Source organism: Pipistrellus kuhlii, unplaced genomic scaffold, assembly GCF_014108245.1.
Source record: "Pipistrellus kuhlii isolate mPipKuh1 unplaced genomic scaffold, mPipKuh1.p scaffold_m20_p_2, whole genome shotgun sequence".
NCBI lineage: Eukaryota > Metazoa > Chordata > Mammalia > Chiroptera > Vespertilionidae > Pipistrellus > Pipistrellus kuhlii.
Window position 1 is genome coordinate 115984131 of NW_023425515.1, and position 26852 is coordinate 116010982.

The window sequence follows — 26852 nt, forward strand, 5'->3', positions numbered from 1 at the left end:
CAATGCCCAGTTCTCTCTGAGGGCATTGGCACCAACATTATGGTGCTTTTATTTCAGGGTGCATAAGTTCTGGGAGGGGGACAGGCAGGGTTTCATGTTCTCTTTTTACTCAGAACAGCCCAAGAGTAACATTTGCCAGGCTTCCAAATGAGAACAGAATGGAATATGGCTATTATGATGTGTGTATTCGATGGAAAGCATGGCTCCAAAACAATTTGGAATGAATATAATGAAGTAATAAGGATGAATAGTTTGATTAAATTTAGTAAAGGAATATCTAGTCTTAGAATCTGGAAAAAAAAAAAAAAACTTGATGATATAAATGAAGACAGGGTCAAGACAGGGTCTCCAGTGCAATGAAGTGTGTGTATCGGCACACTGTGGAAAGCTCCAAAAGCATCCAGGCGTGAATCTAAAAGTTAATCATTTTCATTGGGTGCAGGGGCAAAACAGGGGAGGGAAACTACCACAGAGCATAGACGTCAATGGGGAAAGTCACCTGCTGACCTGAGCACTGTCTCTTACCCCTCACACTGGGAACGGAAGTGCCTGGAAGACAGGGGCTTCTGGTGCTGCTTACCTCGCTCAGTAAGTGATAGGTAATGAGGCTCCAAGGACAGCTTTCCTTGGTAGGGCAAAGGAAAACACAGTAGAAAGTGGGAAGATGAAAGACTAAGCACTTTATTGGACAAAAGTCAACATTCATGAGTGAGAAAAACGAGGTGGTATTTGGGGGTAGGAAAGTGATAGAGGAAAAATTCCAAAGTAAGGCCCAATCAGGCTTAGGAATGTGTCTCAATTAGCAAAGTAAATGAGCTGGAAGCTCTGTCTTCTGATGCACATGGACAGGTATGGAGAGAGAGGAGGGGGAGCAAGTGAGGAAAGGGCCATCCAGGAGCACGAACTAGTCCATAGGAATGAAGGGCTTTGCACTAAGCCCTGAAATACCCAACGAGCATATGACAATTTTAAAATTGGACTTTTGCTCACAACATTGAACTATCTCAGTTTGGTGCAAAAGGGCAGAGCATCTTTCCTCCAGAATGAGTGCAGCTTGAAGGGTAATTCTCCTGATTCTGCAGCTCTGCTATGTCAAGTTTGCCCACTCTGGGGCAACAAGAGCTTTCTTTGATGACTCCTGGCTCAAGCAATACTTACTGGTAGCTAACTGTGCTGGGTATTCCCCATTTACTTCTCCACACATGCAGGTTCATTCTCCCCCTTTTTTTTGTGCTTAGCTCCATGCTCTGAGAAGCTGACCCTGAGTTCAGAGGTAAGAGGAGAGAGAGGCCAGGGTGCTTTCTTCTTGCTTCCTCTCTGCTTCTTTGTCTCATCTAAGGCAGTTACTATGTTTCTCTATAGACTCAGCTTTTACTGGTTTCCCAAAATACTACTTCCTTCCCTTTCAGCCTAGGCTGGTACCAGCCTCCCATTGTTGCTGCAACACCCCTGGTTTAGTCACTTAGCCCTGCCCACACCGCTGTCTCTCTGCCTTGATAATTTGAAGTGAATTTTGTCTGCTGCCAAAACTAACACTGACATTGTGCCAGGCTCTACTCTCAGTCCTCTGTGTGCATGAACCCATTTAATCCTCCCAACACTTTATTGATGAGGATGAGCCACAGAAAGGCTCAGGCAGTAAGGGTAACACAGTAAGTGGCAGAGACAAGGTTTGAACCTAGATAGTTGAGCTCTAATCTCTTAGCACTTAACCACTGATCCATCCTACCTCTCTCTCTTCCAGCTCACACCACTTCGTGGAGCACAGCTAAAAATGAGAAAGTAACTGCAAAGATGCAAAGAGTTCTAATACTAGTTCATATAATAAAGCTTATTAGCTCATACCCTGAAGTTTATTCCTAAGAAAACCTCTCAGGTCATAATTAACCCTAATGCTGTTTCATTATAATAAGATAGGCTATCAGATTTCCTACTCCAATGGTTCTCAACCTTGGTTGTGCAACAGAATCACCTGGGGAGTTTGAAACGGTCCTTGTGCCCAGGACATGCCGCAAACATGAAGTCAGAACACTGGAAATGGACAGCAAGAATGGATGGTGTTTTGAATTCCCCAGAGACTTTAGCATGCCATGGAAAATTGAGAACTATGTCCTAGCCCACAGTAGCTCTTTCTGGAAGGCAAAGATTATGAGTGGATAGGCCTGGTGATATAAGTAAAGAGTAACAGCTGACAGCTACACAAAGGGATGATAATAAGGAACTATGGAGAGTTTGTGCAAGAATAGCCCCCTCTTCTACCTCCATTCCTTGAAAAAAGATCAAGATCTGGGTTCACTTAATGCTTGGACAAATTGTTCCTGGGTCTGAAGACAGGTTGTTATTTTCTTCTTATTATTACATTACTAGCCCAGTGCACAAAATTCGTGCATGGAGGGGGGATACTTCAGCCCAACCTTCACCTTCTTGCAATCCAGGACCCCTCAGGGGATGACCGATTGCCACTGTAACTAGCAGTCAGACATCCCTCTTACAATCTGAGACTGCCTGCCAGATCACCCCTAACTACTCTGCCTGACTGCCTGATCACTCCTAACTGCTCGCCTGCCTGCCTGATGCCCCTAACCACTCTGCCTGCCTGCCTGATTGCCCCTAACCACCTCTGCCTGCCTGCCTGATTGCCTCTAACTACCTCTGCCTCGGTCCCCTCGACGGCGGCTTTGTCTGGAAGGACATCCAAAATGACGTCCGGAAAGTCGTTTGGCTGTCTGGTCTAATTAGCATATTACATTATTATTATTATAGATAGTAATTGTCCTGAGTTACTTACTTATTTATTTACTTATTTTTAAAGGCATTGATATATGAAAAGCTTAAGTTACAATACACAAATGTGCTCAATAGTGATATTGATAGATTGACCTTTCTGCACTATATGTGATCTTGAGTTTGTTTTTACCCACTCATATTTCCATGTTCGATTATTCAGAATGATTATTCCCTAGAAATACCTGGCTGATTAAGCATGAGTCACATGCAACAAAGGCAAATCAGATGTTTGTGCTACTCAACCAAGTATTCATAAAGAGAATGCAAACTTTGTTCAAATTGACCAGGGCATGTCAAAATTCCCTTCTCCTTGGGAGAGAGCTGCACCTAATAAAGAATGCTGCAGCTGCACCTAATAAAGAATGCTGCACCTTCTTTCTTTTATATTTTGTTTGAAATTCATATAGTAACCAGTGGGAAAACCACTCATGTACCAAGAGATTAACATAATTTCCAAAGCATCAGGGTCATCAAGAGAATCTGGACATATGGGAGGTGTTGGTGGGATTATTGGTGGTCAGAGAGAAATGAAGACAGCCAGCATGATAGGAAGGGTGGTGATGGTGGTGGTGGGCCATTGAATTTTAGACATGGCTTTCCTGATGCCAGTTCTGATCCTGGCCTGGGGCTAGACGTGGAGGGAAAGAGGAATTCCACAGAGCAGCTTTTCGCTTGATGTATTTGGGTAGTTTTCAGGATATGTGGAGGAGTTCTCAGTTCATCTGTTGAAATTTGACTTTCATTTTCATTCTCCTGAGCATCCTGTTCTATATTATTAGCTACTTCAGCCCAGTGGAAAGTAGATCAGACAGATTTTGCTCCTCTCTATTTCCACATCCGGTAGAAGCCACATCACAGTTCTTTTTCTTAAAATCAATGGCAGCAATGATCGTTAGGTAAATGCAGTCTTCTCCTTACCAAATGGCAGAACATTTGTCACCAACTTTCCACTGCTTCAAGGGAATTGTGCTATTCTTTTTTTTGTCTTCTATTCTTAGCAGGTTTCCTTTTAGGTGTGCCTTTTGATTTATCTGAAGTTTCAGAAATGTCACCATTCTTTAGAGCATGCTCAAATGAGACCACAGCTTATCTAAGCTCTGATCAGTGCTGTATCATCTTGCTTGTCCGAATCATCGCTCTGAGTCAGGTGCAGGAACACAGCCACCACCACGAGGTGAATGCCATGTGCAAGGAATGGGCTGCCCACCTCCCTGAGTCACTTAAGGAAGAATTACTGTCAGCATACTTTGTTTACTGAAGCAAAGGAAATATTCACCTTTTAGAAAGCTTTTCACCTTCAAAGATGACATCATTAAGGTTACTCTTAAATAGGTCAACTTCAGGTATCAGGAAGATTCACTTGAAATACAATACTTCTTATTAATCTATAGATGCCAAAGAAAAGAAATTGCCGTATGTGGCAAATATTTATCAAATATCCCCATCTGCTCTTTAGCAGAAGCTAAGTCCACCTGCTCTTGGTTCATGGTCATAGTTGACATTTAAAACTTTTTCAGTCCTGACGTGGTGACTGGACAAACATGAGCCCTCACCGGGCGGGTGTCAGCGCCGGTGCCCTGGGAAATGGTGCAAACACAAGGAGAACTCAGGCTCCGGGGATCTGAACATCGGATGGTTTCCTGTTGTCACAGTTGGTCATGTCTTTTGGACTGGACTGGAATATTCCATCAGCCTGTTCCTTTCAACAGACCAAACGACTGATTCCTTTCCTATGTTTCTCAGGGCTCGTCTTGTTTGCATGCTTGCCTGCAAAAAGCTGATGTGGAGATGTGATGACAGCTTGTGGGCTGCTGAGCGACTGGCACTGGTCCACCGGAGTCCAGCCTCATTTCTTTCCTCCACCTTTAGCTCAGAATTTGGGGCATTGAGCAAGGGGAAATTCGACGACAGCCATGCCAAATATAAGCCAAGAGCCCCTCTTCGCTCATCTGCCTCAGCCCTGCTTCTCTGCTCCCCATAACTCCTCCTCTCCCCGCTCTCAAAGGGCCCTAGTACTGTTTTTTATTAGCTCACTCTGAAAACAAATATTTCAGCCTAGGTACACAGAGGGATCTTCAAGGCATGGTTTCTGGGGAATGTCTTACAGCAATAGCCTCACACAGACTCAGCTCCTGTAGAGCTGCTCTTGTCCTTGACACTGCTGACATTTGGGACCATGCTGTTTTCTGTTGTGGGGCTATGTTGTGCACTGTAGGGTATTTAGCAGTATTCATTGGCTTCTACACACCAGATGCCAGGAGCATGCAGATCCTTTCCCATGTTGTGCAATGAAAATGTCTCCAGACATAGCCAATATCTCCTGGGGGCAAAATTGCCCCTATTTAAGAATCACTGTGCTAAGGAAAAGACATGAGGAGATCCTAGCCTTCAATCTCCATTGGACACTGGGGTCAATGACTAAACTGAAGTCTTCAGCACTTAGCCGTGAAATATGTTGTCTTCTATTTGCAGTGTTGTCATGAGGATGAAGCATTAGGTCTGTCTGTATGGAATCCCTGGGTTGACTGTGAACTTTCCAGTAGTCAGAGTTGCCCCAAGTATAAATGAGTGGCCTCAGGAGTGGCTGGACTCCCCTTTGGGGGCAGGCTGGATGTCTTCTATTCGCTCTCCCAGAACCATCTAACTCCTCTCCCCTGCTCTGTGCCCCAGAATCTCACCTATAGGGACTCTATTGAAGGGTTTCCTTGCCTTCTGGCTTCTAGTTGGAGGGACAGAAGAGGTGAGGTTAGGGCACTCATTTCCCAGGTCCCCTCATCATGCAAGGTCACTGTGTCCCATGGCAGAGGTCTCAGCTACTGTGGGATAGCCATTCTTCAGAGTGCTCTGCCACTGGGGCCCAGGTGTGATAGGAGGCCTCTCAGGTACTAGCTTGGCTGCTGATTTACCTTGTGGCCTCACTATGCTCTTCCCTAACTCATAGCTGGTCCTAGCTTTGAATCCTCTGAATTATTGCTGGGACTTTGTCTAACACAAAATGTCATGATGATTTTATATCGAGGCTATAGGAACTTTTCATGTGTCTTCTATGCCATTATGGAAGGCACAGGTGAGCAATTAAATAATTGCTCAAAAACTACCTGGAGGAGGAAAAACTTCTCTTTTCACTGATCCATCCTACCTCTCTTAGGCTTAGCTCTGGGCCCTGAGTAGTGTGCATATTTATTCAAAGCCTCCTATATTTGTATCATTGATGTGGAGGAAAGGGCACATTTAGAATGCCAAGCATTTGTGTTGCATGCAGCATGGTTTAGTAAACCAAGAACCACTCCTTTAGTTTTTCTTTCTCTCTCACAGAAAAAGGCTGTCCCCTTCCTCCCACCTCTGGACCCTGTGAGAAAATATAATATCTAGAGCTGCTGCAGCCATATTGCCTTTATGGAAATAGCAGAGTCCAAAGACGAAGTCCAAAGAATAAGTTAACCAAACTCAAAACCACTCTTCTTCCAGAGCTACATCACATAACATGATAAGAATTCTTACTGTTTTAATTTAGATTTCTGTTATGTAGCCTGCAGCTTGAAGCACTTTAACACACCATTCTAGGTGTTTATTTCACTTAATCTTATCTAATAAAAGAGTAATATGCAAATTGATATCACTCCAGGATACAAGATGGCCACCCCCATGTGGTCAAAGATGACTTCCCCCATGTGGATACAAGATAACCTGCAGGGGAGAGCAATTATGGGCAGTTAGGGGTGACCAGGCCAGTAAGAGAGGGCAATTAGGGGGTGGGGAGCCCAGGCTTGCAGGAGAAGGCAGTTGTGGGTGACCAGGCAAGCAGGGAGGGCAGTTAGAGGTGACTAGGCCAGCAGAGGAAGGCAGTTGGGGAAGACCAGGCCAATAGAGGAGAGCAGTTGTGGGGGGACCAGGCCTGAAGGGGAGGGCAGTTGGGGGGACTAGGCCAGCAGGGGAGGGCAATTGGAGGGGAATAGGCCTGCAGGGGAAGGCAATTGAGGGCGACTTGGCTGGCAGGGGAGGGCAGTTAGGGGTGACCAGGCTGGCAAGGGAGGGCAGTTAGGTGTGACCAGACCAGAAGGGGCAAGCAGTTGGAGGGGACCAGGCCTGCAAGAGAGGACAGTTGGGAGGGACCAGGTCAGCAGGGCAGGACAGTTATGGGGGACCAGGGCTGCAAGGGAGGGCAGTTGGAGGGGGTCAGGCCTGCAGGGGATGGTAGTTGGGGGGCCAGGCCAGCATGAGAGGGCAGTTGGGGACAACCTGGTCAGCAGAAGAGGGAAGTTAGGGGAGACTAGGCCTGCAGGGAAGGACAATTAGGGGAGACCAGACTATCAGGGGAAGGCAGTTAGGGGTGACCAGGATGGCAGGGGAGGGCAGTTAGGGACAATTGGGCCAGCTGGGGAGCAGTTTAGGCGAAGAACATGCTGGGAGGGGAGTGGTTAGGGGTTGATCAAGGTGGCAGGCAGAAGTGGTTAGGGGCAATCAGGCAGAGGCAGGCGAGCGGTTGGGAAGCAGCAGTCCTGGATTGTGAGAGTGCTGTCCAACAGCCACTGGGATAGGGCCTAAATGGGCAGTTGGACATCCCTCAAGGATTGAAGAGGGTGTGGGCTGGGCTGAGGGACACCCTCCCCCCATGCACAAATTTCATGCACCAGGCCTCTAGTACAGTAATAAATAGTAGAGATGAACAATGACACTTTAACCTCTCAGTAGGTTTTACTCACTCCCTCCTTGAAGCACTTTTCTAACTTGGTTTCTGAGTTCCTATGCTCCCAGATTTTTCCTCTGCCTCATTGGTTAGTCCATCAGAGTCTTTATTTGGATCTTATTATTGGAACGCTCCTCATTTCTAGCAATAGACACCACATGGGTAACTTCATTCAATACCAAAAATTTCATGCAAACACTGATCTAAATCTCTAGCAGTGTCTGTTCCACTGTAGTCCAACCCTGTATATAACTGTCTACTTGACTGCCCCTTGACTAACAGGCAACCCCAATTCAACATGTCTGAAACAAACTTTTGGTTTACACCTTCAAACCTTCTCCTCCTCCAGGCTTCTAGATCTCAGAACTCTGTCTGGAATGTCCTTCTACTAGCTCATCTCATATCATTCACTTTCTTCAGGTCTCTATTGAACTATTGACACTGCTTCAGAAATAATTTCCTTTAACATTCATTCTGACCTAACTTTTCTTTTAATTCTCCTACTTACTCTGCTTTATTTTTATTATTCACCACTGTTTGACAATATATTACATATATCTTTATTGGCTTATTATTTACTAGGGGCCCAGTGCACAAAATTTGTGCACTGGGGTGGGGGTTGGGGTCCCTCAGCCAAACCTGCCCCTCTCACATACTGGGAGCCCTCAGGGGATGTCCTACTGACAGCTTAGACCTGCTCCCCACAGAGAGCGGGCCTAAGCTGCAGTCTGGCCTCCTTTTGTGGGAGGTGACCAGGCTGATCAGGGGAAGGCACCAGTCCCATCACCCTGCTGCTGCAGCCACTGCCAGTCACCACAGCCACCAAGGTGTTTTCATGAACACAGACTCCAGTCCCTTTACATGAAAAAATGACAACTTTCTTTAGACATTTTCAAGATTTATCTTTCATAGGATATGACCTTTCTTTCTTTCTTCCTTTCTTTCTTCCTTCCTTTCTTTCTTTCTTTCTTTCTTTCTTTCTTTCTTTCTTTCTTTCTTTCTTTCTTCTCTCTCTCTCTCTCTCTCTCTCTCTCTCTCTCTCTCTCTCTCTCTCTCTTCTCCTTCCTTCCTTCCTTCCTTCCTTCCTTCCTTCCTTCCTTCCTTCCTTCCTTCCTTCCTCCTTTCTTCCTCTCTCTCTCTCTCTCTCTCTCTCTCTCTCTCTCTCTCTCTCTCTCTCTTTCTTCTTTCTTTCTTTCTTTCTTTCTTTCTTTCTTTCTTTCTTTCTTCTCCTCACTTGAGGATATGTTTCCATTGACTTTTAGAGAATGTAGAAGAGAAAGGGAAAGACAGAGAGAAACATCAAAGTGAGAGGAACACTTTGAATGGTTGTCTTCTGCATGAGCCCTGACCTGGGCCCCGGCCAGGGAGGAGCCTGCACCCTAGGTACATGCCCTTGATCAGAATTGAACTCAGACCCTGTGATTGGCAGGCTGAGGCATTATTCACTGAGCCAAACCAGCTAGGGCAAGATATGGCATTTCTTAGCCCTCTAGCAGTGGACCTTTGTTTTTTTTCTCCAGAAGTATGGTGAAAAAAATCCTAGATCACTTTTTTGGATTCTTATTACCCAAGTTACTAAGAATATTACCAGTGGCGTACAGGAAGCTTAGCCAATGAGCAATCAGAAAAGGTGTTTCCTCTATAGTTCACCCCAATCACTGGCTGGACCCTGCCCAGGCCTAAAGCCTCTGGCCGAAGCTTTAGGCCTGGGGAGGGGCCCTTTAGTTTCCTTTGATCTCTGGCTTTGCCCCTGCCCAGGCCTGCCCAGGCTCAAAGCCTCTCACCAAGGCTTTCAGCCTGGGCAGGAGACCCCCAGCTCCCTCTGATGGCTGGCTCCACCTCTGCCCTCTTGGCTCTGATTTCAGGCTTAGCCCTGCCCAGGAACCCCCTGGCTCAGGCCCTTCCCAGGCTGCTCAGGGCCCCCGTGGGGCTTACCTCTGAGTGACCTGGGTGCCAGGATGTTCCTGGGACCCAGGCGCTGGGCGCCTATGTATGCAAATTAACCACTATCTTTATTGGCTCACTCTGATTGGCTATGGGCGTAGTGGAGGTACGGTCAATTTACATGTTTGTCTATTATTAGGTAAGATATCTCTGACTTGAATATAAACTCTGTGGGAGTAGGGATATTGTTTTGATGTGACTTCTGCACTTAACATTTAGCCATGGTAAGTGGTAAGAAAGATTTACTGAATGAATGAATGGCTCAAATGCCATCATCCCCTCATTGTACAGCAGGAAGTCTAAGTGGGATTTTAGGTTACAGAGGAGGAGTAAAGGCAGCTAGAATTAGAACCCAAACCTTTACTTCCTGGTCCAGGGCTCTTGTTATTATTCTATACTGTCACATAGCATGAGTTAATGATTATTTTTTATTACAAAGGTTATTTGTGTTTTTATAAGGAACAAAGTCATCAAGCATAGGAATGGGTGTCCAATTAGGCAGTTTATGTCAGCAAGCCAGCAGGAAGATTGGATGTAAGTATGGTGTGTGTGTGTATGTGTTCTTGGGTGTGTGCATGTGCTCAGGGGTAGAGAGTAGTGGTGGCAGGTGATGAGAGCTGCATAGAGTCTTCCTAGATTTGGAAACCATTTCATACCATAAAACAAGTCTAGTATTATAAAAGGTAACCTGGACCCTTCTTTACCCTACAGCATAGGCCAAAGGTAGAGTAAATGCATCTCCATGAGGGAGTCAGCTTTCTAAGGTTTCCAGGAGCAATGAGGGAAAATGATTCATACAATCTCTTCCAGACTTTAGACCCCCCAAATGGGCCAAGTAGTATTCAAGGAAGCCAACAATAATTGTGGGAAATTTATTTGCTTATCATGGTGAGACCCAGCATAGATATGCCTGATGCATTCTCAAGTACAATGTCCAAGGAGCAGAATGGGAGTCTGTGTTCTTTATTAAGGTCAGGTCTCCTTCCAGCACATTCAGTTCAGCCTGGGCTATTCAGTCTTATGAGAAGCACACACAAAGGTATTAACCAAGTGGCTTAGTTTGCTATATAAGCTACTAATAAAACCTACCCTTCTTAAGGAGTGCTTACTATATTTCAGTTGCTGGGTTAAGTGCTATTAATAATAAAATAAACAACCATTGCTAACATTTATTAGTCGCTTGTTATGTGACAAGAATAGTTCTAAATATTTAATGAGCTCATTTGACCCTCATGAGAACCCTTAAGAAAGAGGTGCTAGCATTTTCTGCATTTTGCTAATCAGAAAACTGGATTCTAGAGGGTTTATATCTACCAGGTGAATTTCCCAAGATCACTTGGCTATAAGTGGTAGAGCTGGAATTGAACACAGGCAATCTGATCCATAGCTTGTGCTATATTCAACTACATACTTGTGCTCTCTCTCATTTACTGCTCACAATTCTAAGAAGTAGGTATCATCACCCCCTCTTTACAGTCCCTGTGTAGCATTGCTGTAATAGAGTGCAGGGGCTTAAACCTCTGGTGCCTTTAGTTTGTCAGTCTTGAAGAAATTGTTCATTCTCCCTATTGTCTGTGAATGAGAAATGCTTACAGTTCCCTGTACACTGAAAACTGTAACATATTGCTGAGAAAATTAAGGAAGACCAAAATAAGTGGAGAAATATAATGTGTTCATGGATCAGGATATTCAATATTGGTAAGATGTCCATTTCTCTGAATTGATTTGTAGATTCAGCATCATCCTAAACAAAATATCAGTAGGCTTTTATTGAATAGAAATTTACAAGCTAATTCTGAACTTCATGTAGAAGCACAAAGGATCTATAATAGCAAGATAAAACAAACAAAAGCAAAAAAGGGCAAAAATATTGACAAAAGAAGAACAAAGTGAAAGACTAATGCTACCTTACTTCAACACATTATATAGCTACACTAGTCAAGAGCGTGTGGTATTGGTTTAAAGATAGACAAATAGATAAACAGAACAGAAATAGAACTCTACATATATTACAGACGATGGTGCAAAGAAAATTTAGCGAAGAAACATGAGCCTTTATATCTAAAATAATGAACTTCAATCCATACCTCCCATCATGTAAATATTAACTCAACATGGATCAGAGGTAAACATAAAACCCGAAACTACAAACCTTCTAGGAGAAATGTTTTGACCTTGTGTTAGGCAAAGATTTCTTAGATATCACACCAGAAGCATAATCCATAAAAGAACAAACTAATAAGCAGAACTTTACTAAAGTTAAAAATGTTTGCTCTTCCAAAGACACTGTTAATAGAATAAAAAGACAAGCTAGAGACAGGAAGAAAATGTTTACAACACATGAATGTATCTAACAAAATAATTGCATCCATAATGGATTTTAAAAGTCTCAAAACTTAATAATAAGAAAACAAACAATCCAATTTACAATGTGGACAAATTATATGAATAGACAAATGACAAGTAAGCAAATGGAAAGATGCTCACTATCATTAGTCATTAGGGAAATGCAAAGTAAAACCATGATAAAATAACACTCCACACATATTAGAATGACTAAAATGAAAAGAAAAATCTGATCATACCAAGTTTGGCAAGGATGTGGAAAAACTGGTGCTTTCCTATATTGCTGATAAGAACATAAAATGGTACTTTGGAACACAGCCTGTCAGTTTCTTGGAAAGTTAGGTTTTTATCTATCATGTAACCTAGTCATCTATTTCTAGGTTTTTACCCAAGAGAAAAGAAAGCACATGTCCATAGAAAGACTTTTATACAAATGCTCATCAAGTTTTATTTCTAGTCATCCCAAACTGAGAATAACCTAAGTACCTATCAACAGGTGAATGGATAAATACACTGTGATCCATCTACACAATGAATTCTATTCAGCAACAATGAAAACAAAATGAGCTATTGATATATGCCACAATAGTGATGAAAACCAAAGTAATTTATCAAAGTAAAAGAATCCAAAAAACAAAGTAAGTATGTATTGTGTTATTAATTTAAATAAATGTCCAGGACTTGTGAACTAATAGATAATGGCATGAAGAAGATCAAAGGTTTCCTGGGAATGGAATAGGAATAGGAAGTGGCAGAAGATAGAATTGTAAAGGGCACAAGAAAACTTTTGAGGGTGATGATTATGTTCATTATCTTGATTGTGGTGATGGTTTTACAGGAGCATATGTATCTCAACATTATAAAAACATATACTTTAAATATATATGTAACATCTGTGGATTTGGGTTTATATGTGTGTGACAAGGGGGATGAGGGTACAAAACACTCTCCCTAGACACACAAGGGAAACAGACGTACACACAGACACATACACACACATAAATGGGGATAACGCTCTTGAGTTTTTATGCCATATTCTTCATTGTCTTCAGCCCTGCCCTCTATGTACTGTCTTATATGTTTCTGAAGTTCTATAATAACTCATACTGCATTTTCACTAGCACAGGTTTTGTGTGAAATCTAATGCTCAAGTACATGGTATTCCAGACAGAGTTGTGTGGAGAGTGGAGAAGGGGCAGGGGTAAGAGACTAACCTATCACCCAGCAGGTGAGAGGTGCCACTTCACCTTTCAGCTCTGGAAGCTGAATTTTGTAATGAGCTGTCACTCTATTTATCACCTAACAATTACTGCAACTGGATAAGGTGTGAAAAAACCTGGAAAACATTAGCCTGTCAACTACACTGGCATCTTTGATAAAGTTGTCTATGGTGGAGTCTCAGATACAATTGAAAATTAGTACATAGCCTGTTAAAATGGTCTAGGTTCTTTCCATCCCTTCATTCTGCAGACAGCTTCTGCTTACAATATGGCAATTGTTTTGTCAGATCACTAGAGGCAGTCATATTATTAGAACATCTTGATCTTAACTTTATATATGGTTGAGTCGAAATTACATGTGCTGGTTCAGCTGCAGTTCAAGAAGAGTAGAGTGAAGCCTGAACTGTTGCTGGGCTGCCTGCCCAGGTGTACCCCATAAGGTGATGTTTAACTTGAAGAATATACCATGGTCTATGGTCTGTTAGCTTCATAAAAGTGATTTTGTTGGCATGCTTAAGGTGGAACCAGCTCACAACATCAATGTAATTATAGTAATTTTAAATAATAATACAACTGGCAAGGAGAACAGAAAGCTTTGAGGCAGGTCTGTCAATAGACTCACTGTATGAGAGCCAAAACATCACAAAGTTGCTTGGTGTCTACAGAATCAGTACAAAGCCTTCTACTTAATCTTAGAATATTACTATCAATGGCTTGAGGCACTCTTATCCACAAAAGGGACAGTCTTGCCCAGGGAACCATAATGCTTTGGTGAACACTGCCGAGATAATCTTCCCTAAATCTTGATGGGCTCTGCCATTCAGAGGGCCTCTATGACTCTTCTGTTCATATAGCCTTTATCCAAACAGGCACAATGCAGACACTTAGTTTTCTGCTCGCTAACTTACAACCATATATACATCTTTCTCATTACTGTACCCCCAGATCAGTGGGACTGTAATTTCGATGCTCTCACAGACTTCTCTTTTACATATAGATAGATGATTTCTTGGCTTACTTCACAATTGGCTAAGTATATCCATTCTGTTTTATTAGTTTGCATGTATTTTATATTCAATTTTACTACTTTAATTCTGAAAGTGACCTTCTTTCCAGGTTTTTGAAGATATGTACCTGACCTGCCTCCATCCCTTCTGCTCCCCATTCTGACCATTGATTTGAGCCCAAGCTGTGCCATAAACTAACCTGTGATTCAGGAAACCAGTTAATTTCACTGGCTGCAATATCATTGTTGATAAGATGGGCACAGTATTCCCCCAACTTTTAAGGATAACATTTCTTTTAAAGAGGGAAACAGTGAGCATGAAAAGGAGAGAATGTGAAATAAAGATTTAAAAATGAGGCATGCCTAAACCTGTTTGGCTCAGTGGATAGAGAGTCAGCCTGCAGACTGAAAGGTCCCAGGTTTGATTCCGGTCAAGGGCATGAACATTGGTTGCGGGCACATCCCCATTAGGGGGTGTGCAGGAGGCAGCTGGTTGATGTTTCTCTCTCATCAATGTTTCTAACTCTCTATCCCTCTCTCTTCCTCTCTGTAAAAAATCAATAAAATAAAATAAAAATAAATAAATAAATAAATAAGAATGAAGGCATGGCCCAGCTGGTGTGGTTCACTGATTGAGCATTGACCCATGAACCAGGAGGTCACGGTTCTGCTAGAATACCCAGTTAGAGCACATGACTGATTTCAGGCTCTATCCACAGTAGGGGGATGTGCAGGAGACAGTTGATCAATGATTCTTTCTCATCATTTTATTTATTTTTATTTTTTTATTTTTACATGTCTGGGTTGCAGACTCTATCCCCAATGTGGGGCTTGCAGGAGGCAACCGGATAAGGACTCTCTCTCATCATTGACATTTCCATCTCCCTCTTTCTTTCTCTCCTCTCCTCTCTAAAATCAACAAAAACATATTTTTAAAAATTACACATATAGCCGGGACCGGTTTGGCTCAATGGATAGAGCATCGGCTTGGGGACTGAAGGGTCCCGGGTTCAATTCCGGTCAAGGGCATGTACCTTGGTTGCGGGCATATCCCCAGTAGGGGGTGTGCAAGAGGCAGCTGATCGATGACTCTCTCTCATCGATGTTTCTAACTCTCTATCTCTCTCCCTTCCTCTCTGTACAAAATCAATAAAATATATTTAAAAATAAAAATAAAAAATAAAAATTACACATATAATTTAAAAATTCAACAGTCATAAGTGCTAAAGTATCATCATTGATGTTTCTATTTCTCTCACTTTTTCCATCTCTCTTCTCTCTGAAATCAATAAAAATAAATATTTTTTAAAATGAAGGCACATATAATTAAAATTTTTACTATTTTTAATATCTGATATGTAAATACATAAAATATGTTTGTATTTTTGGGAAAGGCAGCTAAATAAGGTAATATAATATGACACTGTTATAAATCTATTATCATTGTTACTTGATTTTATGTGATAAGAAATATTTAAATTAAACCAGCCCCTTAATTTTCAGCCAAGTGGGAGATACAATTTTTATTTTTTTTCCTGCCTAGCTATTATAGTGGAGAAGGAAGACTTCAGAATGTTAAATAGTTTGCCTAAGATCCTTAAAACTACCTTCAATAAATGGTGTTGGGAAAATTGGACAGATACATGCAAAAAAAATAAAATTAGACCATCAACTTACACCATACACACACAAAAAAAACTCAAAATGGATAAAAGACTTAAATGTAAGATAGGAAACCATAAAAATCTTAGAAGAATCCATAGACAGCAAAATATCAGACATAAGTTGTAGCAATATCTTTACCGACACAGCTCCTAAGGCAATGGAAAATAAACAAATGGGACTACATCAAAATAAAAAGCTTCTGCACATCAAAATAAACCATCAATAAAACAAGAAAGCCCACTGTATGGGATAACATATTTGCCAATGCTATTTCAGATAAGGATTAAATCTCCAAAATTTACTGGGAACTCCAACTTAACAAAAGGAAGATAAACAATTCAATTAAAAAATGGGCAAAGGATTTAAATAGACACATTTTTAAAGTGGACATACAGAAAGCCAAGAGACACAATAAAACATGCTCTAGTCATCTGAGAGATGCAAATCACAATGACAATGAGGTATCATCTCACACCTGTCAGAATGGCTATCATCAGCAAATCAACAAGCAACAAGTTGCTAGTGAGGATGTGGAGAAAAAGGAACACTTGTGCACTGCTGGTGTGAATGCAGACAGGTGCAGCCACTGTGGAGAACAGTATGGAGTTTCTTCAAAAAATTAAAAATGAAACTCCCATTTGACCCAGTAATTCCACTTTTAGGAATATATCCCAAGAAATCAGGAACACCAATCTGAAAGGATATATGCACCCCTATGTTCATAGCAGTACAATTTACAATAGCTAAGTTTTGGAAACAACCTAAGTGCCCAACAGCAGATGAGTGGATTAAAAAATGGTGGTACATCTATACAATGGAATATTATGCTACTGTAAAAAAATGGGACCTCTTACCATTTGCAACATCATGGATGAATTTGGAGAGCATTATACTAAGCAAAATAAGCCAGTCAGAGAAAGATAAATATCACGTGATCTCATTCATTTGTGGAATATAATATAATGAACAACATAAACTAATAAACAAAAATAGAGCCAGAGGAAAAAATATTTTAGAATATAATAGAAGTAATCGTGTTATTTGCAGATTTTTAATATTTCCTACAACATCTGTGATATTACACTATATTAGTACAGTTTTGGTAATATTATTACTTATAATATTTTTTCTTGAAATATTAATGTTTGTTGCATGTAATATTATTATATTTAAAATCACTTTTATTGAAATAGTAATGTCGATTGCATGTAACATAATTATATTTAAAACTAGAGGCCCAGTACATGAAAATTGTGCACTCAGGGTGGTGGTCCCTCACCCGGGCCCACACCCTCTCGCGGTCTGGGAGCCTTCTGGGGATATCTGACTAATGGTGTAAGCCATCCATGCTGTGGAAAGGCTCCCACCACTGCTGCCCTGCTCACCAGCCAGCCATGAGCCCAGCTCCTGGCTGAGCATTGCTCCTGCTGTGGGAGCACACTAACCACCAGGGGGCACCTGCCGCATTGAGCTTCTGCCCCTGGTGGTCAATTCATGTCATAGTGACCGGTCATTCTGCATTTGGTTGATTTACATATTGGCCTTTTATTATATAGGATAGTTTTTCTTGAAATATTAATATTTATTGTAATAACTTTTCTTGAAATAAAAAGAAAAGTAAAATAAAATGAAAAAATAAAAGGAAAAACAGCAATAACAATAATTTAAAAAATAAAATAAAAGGAAGAGACTATTATGCAGCCTTTACTCAGTGTCAGATCTCCAGGTTCAAATTTTAAAGTCCAGGCAAAAAATTCAAATATATAACCTTTGTAATGATAAAATCAGACTTTAAAAAAATAGGTACGTAACTAAGTGCTCACTAGACATTGATGTAGATGGTCACAGGTGAGGCGAAGGTTTATCCCCATTTCCACACAGGAGAGCTTTCCACCAGTGAAGCACAGCTCTTCAGACAGCGTCTGACTCTACAAGGAGACCATCCTTGCTGCAGCCCATTCCTCTTTCTTTATTAGGTATTGTTTGTGAGTCTGTTTCTTCTCACATCTGATCTCAACTATGAAGAGGACACTCTTTCAATGTAATAGCTGCAAACCAGGCTGACATTCAGAACTGCTCTCCCTATAAAATTCTATCTCCTTCCTCTCAGCTATCTTGACAGAATCAAGCACAAAATGCAACCTTAAAGGTGACTTTTGGCCTCTGAATAAAGCATTATAGAATATTCTGTTTCTATTTTTCTTGACTTTCCGAGAAGTAATTTTATATCCCTTAGGAGCCAAGAAGCCTTTCCCGTAATTAGGGTTTGCTACTGGCACTTGCTCCTTAAAACATTCATCTGTCCAGTTCTCAGACTGAGAGCACAGCACTGGAACCATGGGTTTCAGAGCAGGGTGGTCACAGTCCTCCTCACCCTGGAATCCTGATTAGAAAGTTCTAGAAACAATGCTCCAATTGTATCTTGAGATTTCTGGAATTAATAGGAATGGTGAGAGGACTCTTGGCTAGCACTGAACTGAACTGTCACTGATTAACTGTGTATAACTTATGTTCTCTGGATCTTGATTGCTTCAATTAAAACAAAATAAAACTTGAAGGAGTTGAAAGCAAAGGGCACCTAAGGACTCTGAGGCAAACACCACTAGTGGCTTTGTGCCTCTCTCCATTTCTCAGCCTTCTTTGGGCCAATAGAATGCTGGTGGAAGTGAGTTACTCCACTTTCCTAGCCTGCTTTCTATAATATCCCATGCCCTCTATCTCCTTATCTACACAGATGAAAGTGAAGGCTGCTGAGATGATGGGGCCACATGATGGCAGAAAACTAGATCCCCGAGGAGAGCTGCACATGGACTGTCAAAGGAGGGAGAACTAAGCTGTGCTGTGCTAAGCCCCTGAGATTATAGAGGTGACTTGTTACTGAAGCTTACTCTGGTCCTACTCTAACTCGTGTGTTCTTCCAGCTATAAAATTCTGTGTATGTAAGGAATGGCAGCTTGCCGGGCAGAGATGGAAAGAGATCTGAGCACAGGAAGGAAGCACTAGATGTAAACTTGCTATTTATTGAATGTCTTACTCAAAGATGCTTCTTCAAACGAGCCAGTGTAAAGCCTGAGTGGGGACTCCAGGACCACTTAAAGGATGGCTCCTTCCAGTGTAACAGTGACTCTGTGTGTGTTATAAGGCCTTGGCCAAATGTGGAGAAATATTTTTAAAAAATAGAATGAAGGCAGATTGTGGGAAAATGTTGACAGAAACCTCCTTCATCAATAAGAGAACTCAGAATGGGTCTAAGAATGAAAAAGTTCACCTATTCCTGCACTGTGGTGCTTGTATGAGAGGCGATGAATACAGACCCACCCAAGTCTTCTCAGTGATTGTATTCTAATATTTTTGTTGTGCTGCTTCAAGAAAAAAAATTTTTGGGGGGGGGGGTCATATGGAAAGTGATTAGGTCTGGGTGGATTCTGATCATATGGGGGAAATAGACTGTTCCTTTCATGTTCTTAGTTTAATCCTTTTTCCGAATGGATTCCCATAACATTTCCATCTTGACATATTTTTACTGAGTGAAAGTACCATTTTCAAGAAACCCCCAAAGCTTCATATTTTAGAATAAATGAGGCCTCTCTGTGGGAGCAGAAAGCCACAAGAAGACACTGGGAAACCACATGGCCCGTGTTAAATCAGGGAAATGTCTGGTGGGGAAGTGAAAGCCTGTCTATGCTCAGGGGTCACTTTCTGTGTTCCAGCTCCTGTTTACTTTCTGGACCTTGGTCAGTGTCTTTTTGACAGTATAATTTCTACAATGCAGCTGGGCTTTGTGACCCATAATCAAAAACAGGAAGCCTTCAGCAGTCCCATCCAGGGAGCCCAGTCTTACTTGATTTAAATGAGAAAGTTAAGTCTCTGTCCAGACGAGCCTGTTTGCAGGCCCAGTGAGTCTCACACCTGCAGGACACTCCATCTCTGAGTGTGATTCCATTTCCCAGACAAGCTCAGGGGATCCACCCCCAATAAAATTCCTGTCTGCCTTAAATTGCCTTGTAGTTATAATTTATACCTCAATAAAACTACCTCTTAAATAGGAGAATTGTTTTTATTCTTTGGACATAATTTATGCAAGGGGGAGAGGTCTCTGTGATATGATGGGCACATCCACACCAACAGAACAAATGACAATGTGGGGGAGTGGAAGTGACCTCTGACATTTTCTAAGCACCAGACTCCCATTTTTACTGAGATGGTATCCACAGCCTTGAGCTGGGGCCTTGACATTTTCTGGGGGTCAAAAACCCCCATGGAGTTTGCTAAAATTGTGCACTCTTTGTTTTCAGCCTAGATTCTTTGAAGTAGATTCACTGGGGGAGTGGGGAGGGTATGTCCAGGAATCACTGTTTTATTTTTATTTATTTATTTATTTATTTATTTATTTATAATATATTTTATTGATTTTTTACAGAGAGGAAGGGAGAGAGATAGAGAGTTAGAAACGTCAATGAGAGAAACATCGACCGGCTGTCCCTTGCACACCCCCTACCGGGGATGTGCCCACAACCAACATACATGCCCCTGACCGGAATTGAACCTGGGACCTTTCAGTCCGCAGACCAACGCTCTACCACTGAGCCAAACTGGTTTCGGCGGAATCACTATTTTAATATTCTTTATAGGTGATTCTGATCACATCAGAATTTGAAAAACATTCCTCAAGTCAGGAGATCAAATCTCTATTTCTGGGTTGTGATCAATGATCACCAATGAACTATTTGCTAAAAAAAAGCAAAGGGAACTAAATTTTTTCAGATGCCTTTTTTGGTGTGTCAAGCATTGTACCAGACACTCTAAGTATATATTTTATTTGAATCTTGCTATAGTGCAACATAGTTGGTATTATTATCCTCAGTTTTAAGAGGAGATACTGTAGGTTCAAAGAGGGCACAAAATATCAATAAATGGTAGGGCAGAGATTTGAACCTACATCTCCTTTGACATCAAAGAACATACTTTTCTCACTAAGTCATACTCACTGACCATCCTGCTGGGTATTTCTATTTATAATACTTTGCCCTTTTGCCTACTATGATACACTGTGAGACATTTCTTAAGAAGCTAATAGTAAGTTCTTCCATTCACTTGGGGAAATTCTGCTATGGACACTACAGAGTACTGAGCAAGACACCGCTTTGTCTTAATCATTTGTCACCTCCTGAAAACTTGATGACTGGCAGCTCAACTGAATCCCCTCCTGAACTGAGCCTCAACTGAAGAGAGCCTCTTAATGCATGTCATGCCTCCTCCCTGGGACAGTCCATATCCTACCTCTGGGTCAGGCAGTCAGGCAGTGGTGTAAAGGCTTTATACCCCAGGCCTTTGCTTCAATTCCAGAGAATTCTGACGGACCATCCCAGCCTCAGAGGGCCCACACAGGTAGTCAGGGCCTTTATTGTAATAGTGCTGCAACCTACCCCTCTCTCTGTCCAATCCTGTGCCCTGACTGCCTATGAATGGTTTCAAAAGCGCTCCCCATAAATCTCCTTCATCAAAATCTCCATCCCTCCTGAGTTTACTTCTCTGGGATGTTGTTAAGTCAATTTTTTCTTGTGGATACATTATGCTTATGCTTATGCACTGTTATGGGCTGAATTATGTCCCCATGCATCCTTTCCCCAGTTCAGATGTTGAAATCCTAACTCCTAGTGTCTCAGAATGTGACTGTACTTAAGATGAGGTCTTTAAAGAGGCAATTATGGTTAAATAAGACTATAAGAATGGACCATAATTCAGTATGACTGGTATCCTTATAATAAGAAAGGAGATTGGAACACAGACACACACAGAGGAAAGGACATGTGAAGACACAGTGCGAATATGACTATCTATAAGGCCAGGAGAGAGGCCTCAGAAGAAACTAAACCTACTGACATCTTGGTTTAGAACTGTCAGCCTCCAGAACTGTGAGAAAATTAATTTCTGTTGTTTTGGTCACCTCATCTATGGCACTCTGTTATGGCAGATGGAGCAGACTAATAAAGGTAGATTAGAGCTCTTCTTTATTTCAGTCCCTATTTTTTCTTCTTTACTCTCACAGAATCTAGAAAGAGGAACAGATTAAATTTCCATCTATAATAATAAAAGTGTAATTTGCTAATTAGACCGAACGTCCTTCTGGACAACCTTTCGGACAAAGCTGGTGTGTGAGGGAAGCCCGGGTCCTGGGTGCCAAAGGGAAGCTGGTGCTGGCAGCCGGGGAAAGGAAGGCTTACTCTTGCACGAATTTTGTGCAGCAGGCCTCTAGTTTAGGTATAAGAAGATAAGGTATTAATTCTCAGTAGATAGAGTCTTCATATTCTGTAAAATATGTTAGAATAATATTATTTTTTAAAAGGTGAAAAAAAGAGATTATGACTTACTCCACTTTACTGCATCTTCCTTTTTAGGACATTTATCACAGACATATGTCATATGTAAATACATAGTCTGACAGCTCTTTTGGACCTGAGATGAACTTGAATTTAATGGGGAAAAAGTGACAAATTTTTCAAGTTCTGTCAGTCAATGCTTTTTGGCCTCTGTGAGGTAACAGTTCAGACTGGTTCTTTCTTTCTTTCTTTCTTTCTTTCTTTCTTTCTTTCTTTCTTTCTTTCTTTCTTTCTTTCTTTCTTTCTTCCTTCCTTCCTTCCTTCCTTCCTTCCTTCCTTCCTTCCTTCCTTCCTTCCTTTCAATTAACCATAACAGACCATGTCCAACTGCCAGCTTCCTGCCTTAGTATAAAGGGGAAGAGTAAGGAATGCAAAAAAACAAAAAACAAAAACGTTTTACAGTTTTTCCATTTTTCTGAGCCAGTCCCTTTATAACCCCAGTAGTACATTGGGAAATGTTTAACTACTAGCTTTCTGAAAATGAAACCAAACCAAACTGCCCTGATGTATAGTCTTTGCCAATTTCTGTGGTGTAAATACCCCCACCATGGCCATCATCAAGCTACCTAGGTGTACTCACTGAAAAGGAGGAGCTCAGTCAGTCTAGGGCACTGGAACTCGCTGCCTCCACACACAACACTGATTCTTGCAGAAAGGCAGAAGAAGCCTGCCTGTGCTGGCCTCCCTGCAGTTCTCCCATGGCTCTCCTGCACAGGCTCTCCGCTTTCTCATTGGTATTTGCAGGTACCTCAGGCCTGGCTGTTATTTGCTGTGTGTGTGTGTGTGTGTGTGTGTGTGTGTGTGTGTGTGTGTGTAAAGAGTTTCTTAAAAGATTTTGCTGGCCATGCCCTCATGATATATTTATTGTTGTTGCTAGAACCAGAAAACCTAAGCCCTCTGCTGCTGCCACTGCCAGCAACACAAGCCTCAGCCAGCCCTGGGCAGCTGGGCAGCCGCCATCAGAGGCTTGCCTGTACTTCAGGCTGGCTCTGGGTGGCTGGGGGACTCCAGAGGTAGTCCCCTGGGGGTGGGCCTGACCATGCTTCACACCTGCTGCCCCAGTGGGGCAGAGGGTACTGGGCATCACCATCTTGTGGCTGTGAGGGTGTGGTAGTCAATTAGCATATTCCCTCCTTATTTGTTGTAGGCACTGCCATCTTTGTGAGGGTGTGATGATCAATTAGCATATTCCCTCTTTATTAGATAGGATGATGTTTTAAAGTAAAGTAATGACCTCTTGAAAAATCCCCTTTAGTCCTGCGCTGGCCAGTGTGGCTCAGTTGTTTGTGTATCATCCCATGCACCAAAAGGTTCCTGGTCAGGGCATATGCCCAGGCTGGATCACCAGTCGGGGTATGCAGGAGGATGCCCTACTCTCACATTGATGTTTTTCACTCCCCCTCTCCCTTTCTCTCTCAGTAAAAATCAGTTAAAAAAAAAAAAACCCCAAAAAAACCAAAAAAAACAAAAACTTAGTCCTAAAATTCTATGACAACAAGCTGTCACAGAATCAGACACTTTAGTGGCTTTAACCAAACCAAATTACAAATCTGAACTGGAACAAATTGCATTTATTTGTGATTCCTTAAATCATTTGGCATGAATATTAATTTCTTAGTGAAGAGTAAAATGAAAACCATCTCTCCTTGTTTTTTAATACCTACTCAGCCAGTTTTATTAAATGAAGACAAAAACAGCAGAAGGGGGAAGAGAAAGAGAGAGAAAGAAGCATAGTATTCTGTAAAGTAAGTCAGTATTTCATCCCATATGAGTCTCTGCAATGAACATTAGCACTGTTCATTGTGAGAGTAGGACATTGATTGGTATTATTACAAATATATGTTGATTCTCAACTTTTGGTACTCTAGACTTGAGAAACAGATAATTTTGCCACCTGAAATCTTCAATTTGCTTTATTTTTCAATTTAATTTTTTTATTTTTCACTTCTTTATTGATTAAAGTATTACATATGTGTCCTTATTCTCCCATTACCCCCCCCCCCCCCACGTCCCATTGATGTCCCAACCTGCCTGTTGTCTGTGTCCATTGAGTAGGCTATATGGATGCATAAAAGTCCTTTGGTTGATTTCCCCCCCTTGCTTTAGAATTATCTATGTTTAGAGTCCAAGGGTTCTTTGAGATCATTATTTTCATCACTTCTGGATTTTTAAAAATTATTATACTTTATTTTATTATTTTATTTTACTTTATTTTTTTAAACATATTTTATTGATTTTTCACAGAGAGGAAGGGAGAGAGATAGAGAGCTAGAAACATCGATGAGAGAGAAACATCGACCAGCTGCCTCTTGCACACCCTCTACCAGGGATGTGCTCGCAACCAATGTACATGCCCTTGACTGGAATCAAACCTGGGACCCTTCAGTCCGCAGACCGACGCTCTACCACTGAGCCAAACCGGGTTAGGCTATTATACTTTATTTTGATATTCTGTACACACCCACTTTCTTGTAAGTTCATGCTAGGCTAACTAGAATGTAAATATTTGGAAATTATTAGTGTCACCTAATAAAAAGGAGCATTTATTCCTTGTCATCAGTGTTTCCTAAGCATACATTCCTGCTGTTTTTTTTTTTGTTTGTTTGTTTTTTTGAGGGCAGTATGCTTAGTTTAAAATATGGACTTGAATCCACACTGCCTGATTTGAACTCCAGTACAGACACTAACAAATAGTATGACCTTGAACAAGTTACTTAACATCCTGTGCCTCAGTTTCTTCATCTACAAAATAGGGCTGAATATGTAAATTGGTCAGAGTTGTGCTTTGGAAATACTCATTGAGCATAAGCCCTCAAAAAAGGATTCAATAAAACCCAGAGTTCTGCAGCACAGAATGAGTATTCTATGCAGATAAAATAAATTATTAAAGGAGGAAGGTGGGAGAAAGTGGAAGGAAAGGCCTGATGAGAGACTTGACCCATGGGAATCTGGCTCCAGCTAGACTTGGTTGCTCCCCTGATGGGGGCGTCACCTTCCCCTGACAGCCAGGTTGTCTCCCACCCCTGAGGGATCCTGGACTGTGAGAAGGAGCAGGCAGAGCTGAGGGATCCCCTCACCCCTCCAGTACATGAATTCTCATGCACCAAGCCTTTAGTGGTAATATGAAAATCTAATTGGTTTTTAAAGGTTTCCATAGAAATTCTTTAAATACTTACCAAAATTTGTCATTTTACTTACCTTACAGCTGTTCCCCTGCAAATGAAATCGAGCCCTTTTTGGTATGATGTGCCTGCCCAGTACTTTCTAACTTGTGTTGATGGATACAGACAACAAATGCATGATCTGAGCACATAAAGGATTATTTTTCTTTGAGTACATGTTACTTATGTGCATCTTCTCATTTCACCCTCAATATAATCCTCCTATCACAATTTTATGAATTTAGAAACAGAGATTCAAAAGGGCCAAGTAGCTGGCTCAGGGTTACTGTACTGATGGATATAAGCGTGAAGACATCAATCCAGGTCTGCCTGGCCCCAATGCTGCAGGGCCATGCCAGGCTGCCTGCCTCCCTTAAAAGTCAATTAATAGCAATTGCATATCACTTCTATTAATACTTATTTTCCACAAAACCTTTAGGAAGCCTTAGTTAAATAGGAGAATTGGCCATTTTAACCCTAACCACCATACAAGCTACGCTGATTTTTTTTTTTTTTTTTGAATGGCTGAATGGAAGGGGAATGGTTTAAAGGTGATTGGCAGACAGGAAAAGGAGGCACCAGAGAATTGGATAATCCATAAACAAATGATCAGCCTCTGAAAAGTCAGCTTCCAGCCCTGCTTGGGCACTAATCATACTGAGCAGAATGCTCCAGCTGTGCCCAGAAGACTGCTTCCCCAGAGATTGCTGAATGGAAGAGGGCTGCCTGTGGGCACGGTGTACCCATATAAAAAGATTTACCTAACAGAAAAATCTGGTGAACTAAGATTAACCTTTTAGTTTCAAATATTGAGTTGTAATCCTGGGTGAGAACGAAACACCATTTGTTTTATTGTTCTAGTAGAATTAGTTTGAGTTGAACTGGCCAAAAGGCAAACACACCAAAAGTATGTTTTTGTCATCATTACTCACCCTTGCCCACATTGTCCCAGGTGATTCTCTCTTTTAAGCCAAGGAATGTTGGAGCTCTGGATCTTGAAAAGGACAATTCCAGTGCTTTATTCTGCTGACTAGTTTCTTCCTTTTCATAACTCTAAAGAATACACGATGTCCTCACGCTGGGTATACCATTACAGAATTCAAAGCCTCCTGAAAAGAAAAAGTTAGAATCATGGAAATTTGTAAACTCTAGGAAAGACTGAGACATTTCTCATCACTTAGCGATTGTGTCATAGCAGTGGAAAAGCCACATCCATAGTCTTATGAAAGAAATCCATCATTCATTCATTCATTCATTCATGCAATCAAAGAAAGCAGTTATGAAGTTTTCACTATGCATTAGCTGGAACTTCAAGGACAGATAAAATATGGAGCTGTTCTCAAGGGACCTGCAGTTTAATAAGGAAGACAAAAAAATGCAATGCAATAAGATGTCTCAGTACTCTGGTGGGATAGGAAGTGGGTCTGGTGAGGGCACAAAAGAAGAAAAGGTAAACTTCAGAAGGCGTCTTGAGTGGTGTCTGCCAGGTATTTTTCTTATTGGGGAAGAATAGGAGGAGTGAGTGATCCTTCATAATCCACAACTTTATTCCTGTCATTGATTTAACCTTTCCCCCTCCTCCATCCCACTGCCTCATTGGTTCCCTTTAAACCAGTGTTTCCCAAAGTGTGGTATGCGTACCCCCAGGGGTACGGG

At 41.6% G+C, this 26852-nt stretch overlaps 1 protein-coding gene and 1 pseudogene across 1 annotated transcript in view; both read right to left on the minus strand.

Moving 5' to 3' along the window:
• NEDD9 (neural precursor cell expressed, developmentally down-regulated 9) overlaps nucleotides 1-26285 on the minus strand; it is a 124637-nt gene extending 98352 nt beyond the window's left edge. Inside the window, exon 1 of the mRNA XM_036448674.2 lies at nucleotides 26129-26285. Within this exon, the coding sequence (XP_036304567.1) occupies nucleotides 26129-26140 (12 nt within the window). The 5' untranslated portion in view covers nucleotides 26141-26285. The remainder of the gene's footprint in view (nucleotides 1-26128) is intronic.
• LOC118724813 lies at nucleotides 2809-4003 on the minus strand (annotated as a pseudogene).
• Nucleotides 26286-26852: the final 567 nt, after the last annotated feature.